This window comes from Salmo salar, chromosome ssa29 (genome assembly GCF_905237065.1).
Source record: "Salmo salar chromosome ssa29, Ssal_v3.1, whole genome shotgun sequence".
In the NCBI taxonomy this organism is placed as follows: domain Eukaryota; kingdom Metazoa; phylum Chordata; class Actinopteri; order Salmoniformes; family Salmonidae; genus Salmo; species Salmo salar.
The window spans coordinates 12,469,802-12,485,860 of NC_059470.1; the positions used below are offsets into that span (position 1 = coordinate 12,469,802).

Sequence of the window (16,059 nt, forward strand, 5' to 3'; positions counted from 1 at the left end):
TTATTCTATTGAGTGTTTCTTTACTGAATTTCTGTAATTTGTAAATAAAAACAAAAGCTATACCTGTTTTTGTCCAACCTGTTTGTCTATTCTCTGTGTTTAATGTAGCCACAGGTTGACAAGTGTACAAGATTCATCTGTAAAGGGCTCATATACTGTAGATGCACATTTTGGGTGAATATACTGATTATGTGTGTGGTCACGTTTAGTGGCTAACCAGTAGACCCTGCATTTGTGAAAATAATTATATGAACTATATTTCCTCTATATAGCGTTTGGAAGCAGTAATGTATTACACTGTAATAGAGATTAACCTCCTGGTTTTGATCTTTTCAGATTTACTGAAAAGTTCGGCCGGCCTGTTATTTTTTGTTGTAAATGTTCAGTCATTTCCACAATATTTCCTGATCAGTATCAGAGCAGCTCTGAGGATCAACGTTGCTCAGTGTTTTCTCACGCCCTCCGCCTGAGGAAGTGTCCGTGTTGTTCTAAGGTTATTTTGTTTCTCTGAAGTAACTTTCGAGCAGGCCCGGTGTTGTGACAGGAGAGCCGTGGAATGCACTAACAGGAGAGTGTTTACGTCGATCCATCTACAAAGAAACAGAATGAGAACATGGTGGCCAGATGGATTTCGGGACCTAAATCGTGATGGTTGACTGGTGTCGTAGCATCAATTATTTCCCGTTCTAGTATCAGCCAGTCTCAGAGAGCTGATATGAAACTCATAAGGAAACGTGTGATTGACTATTCGGACACATTGGACTGACAGTAATACAACACCCACCCACTCATGCTGATTGGGGTAATAATGACTGTGGCTTCAATTAGAACATTCAACAGCAAAACGGATAGAAACCTGTCTGTCAGAGCCACCATGACTGATAAGAGATGCACAGAAATATCTCGTCAAACTTCCTGGTAACGTTGGGCTTTGTCTGTACTGGCCACCACTGGTAGCACAGAACAAAGAAAATCTGTTGACATGTATTGTGTCCACTAGGTGGTGGAAGAAGCTTTCGTCACCCAACCTATTCCAAGGTGGTATAGAATAGATGTGACATATAACCACAAAGCTTTCCTTGTCAATGTTAGCTATAATATTATGATTGCTACATGCATGTTCAAAACACTCAACGGAGACATTGCAACTTAAAATCAACTTACCCATAGCAGGATAGTTTTTCAAAATGTTTATTTTTAAATAACTATTTACATGACAGCTCTGTATAAATCCATTTAGTTTTCTTACACATGACAATTTTTCTAAAAGAAAATGTTTTAACATGAAGGGCAATGTGATGAATTAATACATCACATGGATACAAGAGAATGTATGAATCACAACCCTTTCTGATGGCTGAGCAACAGTTCCTTGGCTTCCTGTAGTAATATTATTAATAATAATATTAATAAAAAACCAAATAACACGAAGCTTTTAAACCCTTTTCAATGGCATTGCTGATATTATTCATATCACATGATTTACTTTGAATTCTTAGTTATTATTCGCATTTAGGACAATGCATGACCTCATTGATAAAACTTTCTACCGACAGAAGAAATCATATATCATAAAAAAATGTGAATTCAGGGGGGGGGGGGGGATGCTCCGTTGAGGGCAGCTTAAACGCGAACTTTTGAGGAAGTCTACAGTATCGCAAGTCAGTCTATCAGTCAGGCACAAACATACACAGTAGAGGAAACAAGCAAATGCTCACTGCCTTGCCAATTCACTTATACCATGGCTCAAATTTAACATTTGTACAGTTAGATATATTTGAGGCAACTTGGGTAAAGAGCCTTGAATAGGAACACTACAGCAAAATGCCCCATCTAGAAATCCAACCAATGTTATTAGCTGTTTCCTTGCCTGCTAGTCCGTCCATGCTACCGCCTAGGGATAACTATCCAAAAAGGGAATCTCCCTTTTAGGACACATGGCAGCAAGAGTGAGAACGACAATTTCATGTGAAGGAAATAGTGAGTAAGAACTCACCAGAATCAAACAAACACATTATGAGAAATTGTGTGAGCGAACTTTTGTAAACTCAGCAAAAAAAAGAAACGTCCCTTTTTCAGGACCCTGTCTTTCAAAGATAATTCGTAAAAATCCAAATAACTTCACAGATCTTCAATGTAAAGGGTTTAAACTCTGTTTTCCCGTGCTTGTTCAATGAACCATAAACAATTAATGAACATGCACCTGTGGAACGGGACACTAACAACTTACAGAGGGTAGGCAATTAAGGTCACAGTTATGAAAACTTAGGCCTCTTTAGTGTTCTTTCTACTGACTCTGAAAAACACCAAAAGAAAGATGACCAGGGTCCCTGCTCATCTGCGCTAACTTGCCTTAGGCATACTGCAAGGAGGAATGAGGACTGCAGATGTGTACAGGGCAATAAATTGCAATGTCCGAACTGTGACGCCTAAGACAGCGCTACAGGGAGACAGGACAGACAGCTGATCGTCCTCGCAGTGGCAGACCACGTGTAACAACACCTGCACAGGATTGGTACATCCGAACATCACACCTGCGGGACAGGTACAGGATGGCAACAACAACTGCCCGAGTTATACCAGGAACGCACAATCCCTCCATCAGTGCTCAGACTGTCCGCAATAGGCTGAGAAAGGCTGGACTGAGGGCTTGTAGGCCTGTTGTAAGGCAGGTCCTCACCATACATCACAGGCAACAACGTCGCCTATGGGCACAAACCCACCGTCGCTGGACCAGACAGGACTGGCAAAAAGTGCTCTTCACTGACGAGTCGCGGTTTTGTCTCACCAGGGGTGATGGTCGGATTCCCGTTTATCGTTGAAGGAATGAGCGGTACACCAAGGCCTGTACTCTGGAGCGGGATCGATTTGGAGGTGGAGGGTCCGTCATGGTCTGGGGCGGTGTGTCACAGCATCATCGGACTGAGCTTGTTGTCATTGCAGGCAATCTCAACGCTGTGCGTTACAGGGAAGACATCTTCCTCCCTCATGTGGTACCCTTCCTGCAGACTTATCCTGACATGACCCTCCAGCATGACAATGCCACCAGCCATACTGCTCGTTCTGTGCATGATTTCCTGCAAGACAGGAATGTCAGTGTTCTGCCATGGCCAGCGAAGAGCCCGGATCTCCATCCCATTGAGCACGTCTGGGACCTGTTGGATCGGAGTGTGAGGGCTAGGGCCATTCCCCCCAGAAATGTCCGGGAACTTGCAGGTGCCTTGGTGGAAGAGTGGGGTAACATCTCACAGCAAGAACTGGCAAATCTGGTGCAGTCCATGAGGAGGAGATGCACTGCAGTACTTAATGCAGCTGGTGGCCACACCAGATACTGACTGTTACTTTTGATTTGACCCCCCCCCCCCCCTTTGTTCAGGGACAAATTATTCAATTTCTGTTAGTCACATGTCTGTGGAACTTGTTCAGTTTATGTCTCAATTGTTGACTCTTGTTATGTTCATACAAACATTTACACATGTTAAATTGGCTGAAAATAAACACAGTTGACAGTGAGAGGACGTTTCTTTTCTTGCTGAGTTTAGTAATGTACCCCATCACATAATGGAACCTCTGTGGTCATAATATCACTGAATGAAATGTCAAGAGATGATGAACATGATGTGTGTAAGAACATCCCCTACACAAGAGGAATACGTCTTCACCTTAGTACAGCAACTTTCAACCTGATTTAAGAGGCTAAAATGAATTAAATGCATTATTAGAACAGGACCACAGCATTGTTTTCGAACCGTTTGAGTAAAATGTAGTGTCTCTCTCCGATGTTTGGAAACTATGAATTGTGAAATGCTCTTTGTATTCTATTGCTGTCAAGTTTCATGCATGTAAACGCTTTAATACTTCCAATAAAACGCTTGTTTCTTATTTAAAAAACATAAAGAAAAATATTATTTGTCTCAAAATACTATGCAGGGATTAAAGGGAGAATTTAAATATTTTTCAAACAACAAGTTGTTGTTTTCAACCTGAGATTAAAAACCAAGATGTCCCCCTTCAGAAGAGTCAGTCTGAGTCTTAACTCTTCAGTCTAAAAGAACCACAATGTGCTTGTGACAGGCTGTCCCCACGACAAGATCCAGAGATTGGTTGGTTAGTTGGTGAGGGCAAGTCTCACTGGGCCTCAGCAACAACAAAAAAATCCACCTTGATGCGATTGCTTACACCACGCTAAGACTTGGTTGGTCTGAACGAGTCCCACTGACAAAGTTATAAACCAGGAACTGCGATGTGCCGCAGTAGTGTGTAGCGAAGAGCTTCCCGTCGGGCGTTGGGTCAGAGAAGGCAATCTCCTCCTTGCTCAGGTAGGAGCCGTAAATGAAGTTGTTCCTGAGGAGGGCAATACGAGAAGAAACTACAGATTTAAATATATATTTCTTTGACATTTTACAAGCACACTTTGGACACTTATTTGGACAGTCCGAAACAGAGGTGGAGACAGGCAAGTGGGAGTACAGCAGGAAAGGTGGACGCAGCGATTTAACCGTCTCCGGTGGGGAGCAGTGTATATAGGTGACTGAAGGAGCGAGCGTTATACCCCTAAACCAACAGGCTCTGCACTACACAATGAAATTCTGTAGATTTTCACACACACAAAACAAAAGTGTTGCAGCTAGTTAAGACTGACCTGAGAGACTCGATCATGCGCGAGGCGATGCCCGTCCGTCTCATCATGCTGAAGACCCAGATGCGGCTGATGCCACAGAGGGCTGGCTCTGGGTCAGTGGAACAGCACCAGGCTCTCTGACGCTCAAACATCACCTTCTCTCCCTCCGAGCCCTCGGGCACCGCCTCCTCGATCACCCTGTAGCCCTGCACACACACACGCACAACAAGAGCAAATACATCCTTACAATAAAGTCTCCATCTCAAACCCCTTCCCACGCACGCGCACACTTCCCGTAACGGCAGATCATCCCAACATTCGCGGACAGAAACACACTCAGAGGTCCCACACCCCTTCCATTTTACAGCGCTCTGTATCAGCTGTGCCAAGTTTTTAATCTGCCTGGTGACATCCCTGTTTCCACCATGGGGCAGAAGGAGAGATAAGCACACTCCTCTGTGCGGTAAATCACTCCACACACCCACTCATTCACTCGTTTGACTATTATTCAATTAGCCTGCTCTCACAATGGCCACGGTACCAGACTTCTACAATCAGACAACAAAACGGCTTCTACAGTAATTAGCCAATGACATACTCCTGGCTTTGTTATTGCAATACAAGCTAGATGATGGATACTGCATCCAGTACTACGTGATCACTTACATGGGCTCCCTGGGAAACAATAAGGCTTTTATAATGACATGACCCTGCGGTGAAATAAACTGGGAACAAACTGCCTGCAGTCCTAATTATAGGACTGACTAATTACTAGTGTTATACTGACTCAGACTGAGCAGACAGTCTACTGTGATATCCCTATACTTGTGACTGCTTGGGAAATGCTCCCACTGAGCTCTATAGAGAATACTACGACACTCAACAAGTACTGGGGGAGAAGGAAGTAGTACAGCCCCAACCCACGCAGATGTCTTGCTCACCTCCTGAATGTGCTCAGCGATTAGGCACCCAGCCACCTTCTTGTCATTGGAGATGAACAGGAAGGTTTTGGTCTGGGAGGGACACTTGGTCTCCAGCTGCTGGAAGCCCAAGTCGTTGTCCACCATCTCTCTGATCTCCTCAACCTGACAGCACAACAAACAGACCGTGAGACATCCTCGCAGGGTCGTAGTCAGTCGTGCACATCGTATCAAAACGTTTTGCAACAGGACAGCGCTTCGCTACGAAACCCAGAGTTTCTTATCCCTCCCCGTTATGGTACGTTTTCTTCCGTTTGATGCCTAGTGAATATAACCCTTGACTGCAGGACAAATAAACTATTGTGATATGTATCAGGGGCTTCAAAGTATATTTAAGATCAATAATGCTGTTATATATTGCGATTGTACTACAGTAAAGGTTTTCCCATGTGATAATGTGTAAAGTTCGAGCCTGAAGCACACCTTCTTCAGTGCATATTTGGGGTCATCTGGAAGGACAAGGATGATCTTGCCATCGGGGTACTCTCCCAGAATCCTCTCCTTCTTCCACCCCTGTGGACGACATGACAAATCAGTGGCTTATAGGATGAGAGATGCATGATGTGTGTGAGAGATGCTGTTTGAGTCAGAGGTGACGCGTTAGGTAGAGCTGGCATGCAAAGGCCCGCGTCCCAAATGGCTCCCTGTTCCCAATATACAGTACTCTTGTAGTGTACTACATAGGGAGTAAGGTGCCATTTTGGACGCATGCATTCTGTGTTAGACCGCTAGTTCTCACCACATATCTGACAGCACTGATGAACTGGTTGTGGAAGTGCAGGTGCTGGGACTCATCCTCCGGGTTGGCAGCGGAATACAGCATCCCACACACACCGCAGGTCACCGCTCCAAAGTGCTTCTGCCCTGCATCCTAGGAGACGACACGCAGACTGGATCAGTTCTGACATAAATACGGTACCTAGATTCTATACAATTACAGGAACTTACTAGCCTGAGTGCCAGATCTGTTTGTGCTATCAACTCCTTGTCAATCGTTGTCATGCCAAATGCTTGGCAATGACAGCGAGTGAGTTGGCAAGAGCACAAACAGATCTGGGACCATGGTAGGAACATATATAGTCTTTGGATAACACCCCTCTTCTATAAAAGAGAACTATTCAAAGTACAGTAATATAGTGGGCAGTATTTGGCAAAAGACCAAAACACTCACAGTGGTGGTTTGATTTTCATCTTTGTCGGCCTCCTTTAGTTTTTTTATCTCTTTCTGCAGACATGCGTCAGAGAGGGGACTGCTATTATCTGCTGATTGCACGACCACACTACCACGGAAACACAGAAATTGTTCGAATTAACTCTGGAGAATAGTTTTTTGTGTGGAAAAGATTTATTGCAATTTGAGTGCAAGTTCTTACGAGTCAGAGGACTCTGTTGTTGTCGTGCCCTCTGTCTTGACCTCTGGGGATGCCGGTTTAATCTCAGCAACTGAGAAGAAAGAGACAGATTCTATAACAAAGCATGTTACACTGAGGATGTGTTATAACTAGGGCTGTCAAACTATTTAAAAAACGTAATAGAGTTAATTGCAGGATTTGCTGTGATTAATCGCAAATTCAGAATTTTCTCAAATTGAGCTGTAATTTCAGAATTCTTTTCTACAAAAAGCACTACCAGGATATTGACGTCTTGATTTTGTCCAAAGTAACGGTTACCAAAATCAGGTAAATTGATAAAGCGCTCTGACAGCCGTAGTTATAACACTGTTCAAATTTCATTTGGTTGGATGTTATCAGACATGAGGGTACCAGCAGGCTTTTCTTCACACTGATCCTTGTCAACAGAATCTCGTGGGGCCTCTTCAAAGGGAGGGGAAGACACTGGTGCTATGTAATCCTGTGGCAAGACAAGAGGTTAAGAGGGACAAATTGCATCCCCAAAACTATGTCAGGCATGAAAACAGCTGTATGATCATCCACACTGCTTCTAAATGTGTCACTGAAGTTACCAGGGTTAAGTTTCCGAAAAGCATTTTAAGGCTAAGTTCATATGATGAACTTATCCCTAAGATGCTTTCGGGAAACCGGCTCCTGTACAGTTATTGAATAGATTTCAATATAATTGATAAACAAAAATACCATTCTTACATCTTAATAAAGAAAGAACAGGTCCAAGGATGTTACCTCATCTTTGGCAGTTTTGGGCGTAGGTGATGCTTCTGCTTTCTCCTCAGTTTGAGGGGTAAGTGTAGGTACCACTGTTTCCTTTTGTACAGTGGGTTTAGGCACTTCTGCCTTCTGTACAGTGAGTTTGGAGTCCTGTGGGAGGAGGGGAGATGAAGACACTTGTACCACACAAGACAATATTTTTTAGATCAATTAGAAGGATGTGGGTAAGAGCATTGCTAGCGCCAAGCTCTAGCAGGTCGTGGGTTCAAATCCCACAGGGATATAAAAAAAAAAATGTATGCACTCATTGTATTATAAGTCGTTTTCAATAGTATAAAAACCAAGAAAGTTACTTCAAGGAGAATAAAAACCAAGAATGTTACCTCATGTTTGCCATTTCTGGGCATAGGGGTTGGTGTCTCTACTGCCTTCTGCACTGTTGGTTTTGTCACAACTGCCTTCTGCACAGTTGGTGCGGTCTTCTGAGTGGTAGGTACAACTATTTTTTGCGCAGTAGGTACTGCCGGCTTCTGCGCGGCGGGTACTGCCAGCTTCTGCGCGGCAGGTACTGCCGGCTTCTGGCTGGAAGGTACTGCCGGCTTCTGCGCGGCGCGTACTGCCGGCTTCTGGCCGGCAGGTACTGCCGGCTTCTGCACGGCAGGTACTGCCGGCTTCTGCACGGCAGGTACTGCCGTCTTCTGCACGGCAGGTACTGCCGTCTTCTGCACGGCAGGTACTTCCGTCTTCTGCACGGCAGGTACTGCCGTCTTCTGGCCGGTAGGTACTGCCGGCTTCTGCACGGTAGGTACTGCCGTCTTCTGCACGGTAGGTACTGCCGTCTTCTGCACGGTAGGTACTGCCGCCTTCTGCAAGGTAGGTACTGCCGCCTTCTGCAAGGTAGGTACTGCCGCCTTCTGCAAGGTAGGTACTGCCGCCTTCTGCAAGGTAGGTACTGCCGCCTTCTGCAAGGTAGGTACTGCCGTCTTCTGCATGGTAGGTACTGCCGTCTTCTGCATGGTTGGTACTGCCGCCTTCTGGCCAGTAGGCACTGCTGTCTTCTGGCCGGTAGGTTTTGAGTCCTGTGGAAGGAGAACAGGTTTAGAATGCATTTTCTAGAATGAATTTCAATACAGTTTTTGCCACACAAAAACGAATCCGTGCAATTTGTCATTTAAGATCATCGTTCAAGAAAGCTACCTCATGTTTGGCCGCTGTCGTAAGTGTCACTGCTGCCCTCGGAATGGTGGTAGATGTAGGTCTCAATGCTGCCCTCTGCACGGTCGACAGTACTGCTTTCTGCACTGTGGGTTTCGGCTCGTCATCCAGTTGAAAGTCATCAAAGGAGTACTTGGGCCTGGCTTTGTAAGGCTTATACTCCGCCACAGGCTTGGCCTTCTGAGCTTTCAGCCCGTTGGGCATCGGCGGGGGTACTGCTGGAAGCGTCCTCTTTCTAAGGGTGGGTCCCTTACTTGGGGTCACTTTGGGGGGCTCAACTTTGGGGGGCTCAAGCTTAGGGGTTACTGCTGGGCTGGCTGCAGCTGGGGTAGGACAGGGTGCAGCTACTGTGGGTGCTGCTGGACTGGCTGAGGGGGGTGGGGGGGTTGTGGTCACCGGGATGGGTGCTGCTACTGCTGGAGTGGACAGTAATGTGGGGGCAGGTTTAGCCTCTGTCTCCGGAAACATCTTCTGATTGGCCTGATCGGACTTGAGCTTCTTCACCATGGTCCAGGACATATTCTTCTCCCGCTGCAGCTCCACCTGCCGCAGCCTCTGGAACCTTGTAAGCTTCTTCTTCTCGTGGATTTTGAGGGGCACCGTCACTTGGCTGATGAAGAAGCGCCTCTGTGGTGGCTCTGGAGCTGGGGGCTTGGCTGGAGCAGAAACTGCAGCAGCGGGTACTGGGGTAGAGGGCTCCTTGGGCCCGGCAGGAGTTGGAGGGATAGGGACAGTCTCAGCCTGTGTGAAAGGCTTTGGGCCTTCTGGCTCCTTGCTGGGTTCAGCCTCAACCGTTACAACCTGCTCCTCCTCTTCCTCCGTCTTTAATAGCATGGTGTCCGTGGCGATATCGTCCGCTATTTCCTCACATAAGGCAAGGAGGTTGAGCTGCCTGCTCGCTTTTTTGGAGGCGGCTGCCTTTTGCTCAGCTAGCGCTGCTAGTCTGGCTTTAGTCCGGGCCTGAGGGTTCATCTGCTGTTTCTTAGGTTTTTCCGGGCTACCCTGTGTCTTTTTAGCAACTTCCTTCTTGCCACTATTAGTTCTGTCTTGGTTGGAGGAACTTGTGCCTTTCTTTTCAGTGCCAGCTTCACTGTTATCCAGACGGCACTCATCTTCAGACCCTTTGGTTAGCTGGACTGTCTTCTCTGGCACCTCCTTAGAGTTGTCTATGATTTCCAGATCACTATCCATATCCACATCTTCCCCATTCTCTCCCACCACCTCCACGACACAGTGACCGATCTCCATATCCTCAACAATAATCGGGGTCTCCAGGTCTAAGGTACACTCAATACTCTCTGTCACACCAAAGTCGCAGTCTTTTTTCATGATTTCTAAAGAATCCTCTACCTCCAGAAACTCTTTGACATTTGAGCGCATTGTATCAGACAGGGGGTGTCTGCAAAGACTGGACTCCTTCAGAGCACTGAAAAGTGCTTCTAGGGGTGGAGACTTTATCTTAGCACCCGACATTGTCTCTAAACTTTCCCTAAGTTTATCTGTAGGGATGGTCATGGAATCGTCCTGGACCTCCTGTCTCTCAGTGCTCTGCTTCACCTGTTCTGAGACATTGTCTGAAGTCTCTTCTGAGGCTACTTCCACAGGTGGAGGAGATTTTACTTCGATATCAAGCTTGGTGTCTAAACTCTCACTAACTTGATCTGCAGGGGTGGGCGCAGAATCTTCCTGCATCTCAGTGCTCTGCATCACATGTACAGTTGCAGGATGTGGACACTTTATATTTGCATCAAGTGTGGTCCCTGCACTCTCACTGACTTCAACTGTATGGGTCTCCTCAAAGGATGCTTCTAGAGGTGGAGGGATATCTATTTTTGCATCAAGCTTGGTATCTAAATGTTCAACTACTTCATCTGGAGAGGTGGTCATGGAATTTTTCTGCATATCCTCTATTTCGATGCATATCTGATTAACCTGTTCAGGGACAGGGTCTGAAGCATCCTCTGAAAACGCTTCTATAGATGGAGGAGACTTTATATTTGTATCAAGCTTGGTGTCTACACTCTCACTAGGGGTGGTCATGGGACCTTCACAAACTTCATATGTAGAGGTGGTCATGGAATCTTCCTGTATCTGCTGGCTCGTACTGCTCTGATTAACCTGTTCAGGGACAGGGTCTGAAGCGTCCTCTGAAAACGCTTCTATAGATGGAGGAGACTTTATATTTGTATCAAGCTTGGTGTCTACACTCTCACTAGGGGTGGTCATGGGACCTTCACAAACTTCATATGTAGAGGTGGTCATGGAATCTTCCTGTATCTGCTGGCTCGTACTGCTCTGATTCACCTGTTCATGTACAGGGTCTGAGATCTTCTCTGAAGACACTTGAGTTTCCATCGTCACATCTCTTGTCACATCTCTTGACTCTTCGACTGCCTTCCTTTCATTTTCCTCACTTTCACTTTCGGAATCACTACTGCTGCTATATGCTACTAGGCCTTTAGCTGGAGGAGAGAGTATTTTCGCATTGACCTTAGTCTCTAGACGTTCATTAACAAGACCTGTCGCATTTTCCTGCATCTCCTGCGTCTTGGTGCTCTGTTCAGATACAGGGTCTGCACACTTGATACATGCATCAAGCTTGCTCTCTACACTCTCATTAACTTGAACTGTAGGGGTGGTCACAGAACCTTCCTGAACACCCTGCGTCTCACTGCTCTGGTTCAACTGCTCAGGGATGGGGTCTGAAGCTCTCTCAGAGGATGCTACTATAGCGGGAGGAGACATTATTTGTGTGTCAGGCTTTGTCTCTACACTCTCATTAACTTCATCTGTAGGAGTAGTCACAGAATCTCCCTCCATCTTACTGCTCTGGTTCAACTGCTCAGGGATGGGGTCTGAAGCGCTCTCAGAGGATGCTACTATAGCGGGAGGAGACATTATTTGTGTGTCAGGCTTTGTCTCTACACTCTCATTAACTTCATCTGTAGGAGTAGTCACAGAATCTCCCTGCATCTCCTGTGTCTCACTGCTCTGGTTCAACTGCTCAGGGATGGGGTCTGAAGCTCTCTCAGAGGACTCTACTATAGCGGGAGGAGACATTATTTGTGTGTCAGGCTTTGTCTCTACACTCTCATTAACTTCATCTGTAGGAGTAGTCACAGAATCTCCCTCCATCTTACTGCTCTGGTTCAACTGCTCTAGGATGGGGTCTGAAGCTCTCTCAGAGGATGCTACTATAGCGGGAGGAGACATTATTTGTGTGTCAGGCTTGGTCTCTACACTCTCATTAACTTCATCTGTAGGAGTAGTCACAGAATCTCCCTGCATCTCCTGTGTCTCACTGCTCTGGTTCAACTGCTCTAGGATGGGGTCTGAAGCTCTCTCAGAGGATGCTACTAAAGCGGGAGGAGACATTATTTGTGTGTCAGGCTTGGTCTCTACACTCTCATTAACTTCATCTGTAGGAGTAGTGACAGAATCTCCCTGCATCTTCCTGCTCTGGTTCAACTGCTCAGGGATGGGGTCTGATGCTTTCTCAGAGGATGCTAATATAGCAGGAGACATTATTTGTGTGTCAGGCTTGGTCTCTACACTCTCATTAACTTCATCTGTAGGAGTAGTCACAGAATCTCCCTGCATCTCCTGTGTCTCACTGCTCTGGTTCACCTGCTCAGGTTGTCCAGGTACGGGATCTGAAGCCTTCACTGAAGATGCTTGAGTTGCCATCTTTACATCTCTCTGGCTCTTTGGGCTTCTGGTGGACTCTGTGACTCCCTTAGTTTTACTTTGCTCACATTCAGAATGACTACCACGAGATGCAGGGGGTATACCATAATTGTGATCCATTTGCACAGGGTCTGAGGGTAAGGCTGCTTCACTTGGGTTAGTCTGTGCCCCTTTACGCTTACCTCTATCCCCATTAGAGTATTTTCTGATGCAATCGGGTTTGCGAGTTCTGATAAGCTCCTCGTCTGACTCTGTGGAAGCTGTTTTTGAGATCTTGGCTGGTCTTTTTAGGGTTCCTTTGGAGTTGGGATTATTTGATGAGGTACTTGTGGCTTTCGGCAGCTTGGCATTCTTGACAAGGGGATTGGACTTGGTCCTTGTGGTGGCCTTTTGGGCTGATCTTGTCTTGGAGGAATGACGGCCGGACTTTGATGGTTTATTTCTGTCTTTTCGTTGTGCTGGGGGCTTTTTCTTATTCCTTCTCTGTGAAGGTCCTTCTCTATGGGGCTTGCTTGACGTTGCAGAGGCTGGTGTCATTTTGTTAGACGGCATGGCCACTTCATTCTGATCCAACTTTCTTCTCTTAGTTTGAGGATCCTGAGAAGTCTGTTGTCTTTTAGGGGCAGGCATTCTATGAAGAAAAGGTGATGCAATATATGAATGGCAATAGGTGTTTGTTGTCATTGTTATTATTGAAAAAGTATAACACAGTCAATACCATTGAGACTGTAATAACCACGCTACATGGAGTATTGGTAAACTGTATGTGCTTCTGTGTCAGTGTCATATCATAACTATCAGAGTAAGCAGCCAATGACAGAGATATTTATCAAATTAAGCACTTACTCGAAGCGTGGTATGTGGTTATTGCTCAAATCTTGTACTGTAGCCTATAAAGTTAGTAATTGGAATATGTAACCTAGCTAAGTACAGCACGAAAACTAACTAGCTAGCCTGCTGTAATGGGCGCAACAGCTAAGTGGATGGCTAGACAACTAGCAAGCTAGCTAATGTTGTTAGCTGCAACAATAACAAGAAAGCTAGCTACCTAGCTATCTATCTAGCCACCCATCTAGTTACTCCAATGATCAAACTCACGTCCATTCACTATGCAGGTAAAGATTAGCACGCCAGTTAGTTGATAATGAATAGATTGCAAGCAAACCACTGCTTTTCAGTCGATAACGTTGACACTTGAGAATTGGCTACAGCCTAGTGTCGTACCAAGCTAGCTAATAATGTTAGCTAGCTATAATTTGCAAGGAACAAAAATGCTTAACTAAATCACGTCTCGTCATTTGTTATGATACGTAGTCCTATAATGAAACTATAAAATAAACACATTCGTCACTAAAACTCACTTTACTGTTTTGTTTCCCAACAACAGCTGTTTTTTTCCTTTTCCTGTGAACCAAAGATTTGGTGTACTTCCGGAGCAAAAATGCCGGAACTGAGGAGGCGGGGGTAAGGTGTGTTAAGAGCGTAATTATTATACCTCAGTTATACCTCAGTTATACCTAAATTAGTGACAGGGTTACCAGTAAACTATCAGAATTTTGGTAGCGTTTAAGGGTTTTTGCGGGAATGTTACAAGATTACATCTAATGGCCTTTTTGGGTACGTTTGGTGGCAGTTGTGAAAGAAGTCAATAGTTGGGAGAGTTACAGAGTTCAATGAAAATAATGCCATTGTTGATTAGATGCTTTTTTCTTTAATTAGGCTATTTTCTCTTGAAACATACGATATATCCACAAGTAAACACTATGGACAGACACACACATATATATATATATATATATATATATATATATATATATATATATATATATATACATATATATACATATATATATATACACACACATATATATACACACACATATATATATACACACATATATATATACACACATATATATATACACACATATATATATACACACATATATATATACACACATATATACAGTGAGGGAAAAAAGTATTTGATTCCCTGCCGATTTTGTACGTTTGCCCACTGACAAAGAAATGATCAGTCTATAATTTTAATGCTAGGTTTATTTGAACAGTGAGAGACAGAATAACAACAAAAAGAATTCCAGAAAATCACATGTAAAAAATGTATTTTTTTTTATATTTTTTTATTTATTTCACCTTTATTTAAGGCAAGTTGAGAACAAGTTCTCATTTACAATTGCGACCTGGCCAAGATAAAGCAAAGCAGTTCGACACATACAACAACACAGAGTTACACATGGAGTAAAACAAACATACAGTCAATAATACAGTAGAAAAATAAGTCTATATACAATGTGAGCAAATGAGGTGAGATAAGGGAGGTAAAGGCAAAAAAAGGCCATGGTGGCAAAGTAAATACAATATAGCAAGTAAAACACTGGAATGGTAGATTTGTAGTGGAAGAAAGTGCAAAGTAGAAATAGAAATAATGGGGTGCAAAGGAGCAAAATAAATAAATACAGTAGGGGAAGAGGTAGATTGTTTGGGCTAAATTATAGATGGGCTATGTACAGGTGCAGTGATCTGTGAGCTGCTCTGACAGCTGGTGCTTAAAGCTAGTGAGGGAGATAAGTGTTTCCAGTTTCAGATATTTTTGTAGTTCGTTCCAGTCATTGGCAGCAGAGAACTGGAAGGAGAGACGGCCAAAGGAGGAATTGGCTTTGGGGTGATCAGAGAGATATACCTGCTGGAGTGTGTGCTACAGGTGGGTGCTGCTATGGTGACCAGTGAGCTGAGATAAGGGGGGACTTTACCTAGCAGGGTCTTGTAGATGACCTGGAGCCAGTGGGTTTGGCGACGAGTATGAAGCGTGGGCAAGCCAACGAGAGCGTACAGGTCGCAGTGGAGGGTAGTATATGGGGCTTTGGTGACAAAACGGATGGCACTGTGATAGACTGCATCCAGTTTATTGAGTAGGGTATTGGAGGCTATTTTGTAAATGACATCGCCGAAGTCGAGGATCGGTAGGATGGTCAGTTTTACGAGGGTATGTTTGGCAGCATGAGTGAAGGATGCTTTGTTGCGAAATAGGAAGCCAATTCTAGATTTAACTTTGGATTGGAGATGTTTGATGTGAGTCTAGAAGGAGAGCTTACAGTCTAACCAGACACCTAGGTATTTGTAGTTGTCCACATATTCTAAGTCAGAATTGTCCAGAGTAGTGATGCTGGACGGGCGGGCAGGTGCGGGCAGCGATCGGTTGAAGAGCATGCATTTAGTTTTACTTGTATTTAAGAGCAGTTGGAGGCCACGGAAGGAGAGTTGTATGGCATTGAAGCTCGTCTGGAGGGTTGTTAATAACACAGTGTCCAAAGAAGGGCCAGAAGTATACAGAATGGTGTCGTCTGCGTAGAGGTGGATCAGAGACTCACCAGCAGCAAGAGCGACATCATTGATGTATACAGAGAAAAGAGTT

The 16,059-nt window shown here is 44.7% G+C and overlaps 1 protein-coding gene across 7 annotated transcripts; it reads right to left on the reverse strand.

Annotated features, from left to right (window-relative positions):
* Window positions 1-3,516: 3,516 nt before the first annotated feature.
* On the reverse strand, window positions 3,517-14,089 carry LOC106590156 (titin). 7 transcript variants are annotated; one of them, XM_014180812.2, is made up of 13 exons: window positions 13,988-14,089; window positions 12,509-13,257; window positions 8,922-12,358; window positions 8,108-8,803; window positions 7,740-7,874; window positions 7,365-7,452; window positions 6,975-7,044; window positions 6,773-6,881; window positions 6,341-6,472; window positions 6,025-6,114; window positions 5,563-5,706; window positions 4,643-4,827; window positions 3,517-4,344 (listed from the first exon to the last, which is right to left on the reverse strand). In XM_014180812.2, the coding sequence occupies exons 2-13, from the start codon at window positions 13,254-13,256 to the stop codon at window positions 4,176-4,178; spliced, it is 6,003 nt and encodes a 2,000-aa protein (XP_014036287.2). In that variant the 5' UTR covers window position 13,257; window positions 13,988-14,089; the 3' UTR covers window positions 3,517-4,175. The 7 variants fall into 7 exon arrangements, with proteins under 7 accessions (XP_014036287.2, XP_014036290.2, XP_014036288.2 ...); XM_014180815.2 differs by having other exon boundaries at window positions 8,922-11,902; window positions 12,065-13,257; XM_014180813.2 differs by having other exon boundaries at window positions 8,922-11,749; window positions 11,903-13,257.
* Window positions 14,090-16,059: the final 1,970 nt, after the last annotated feature.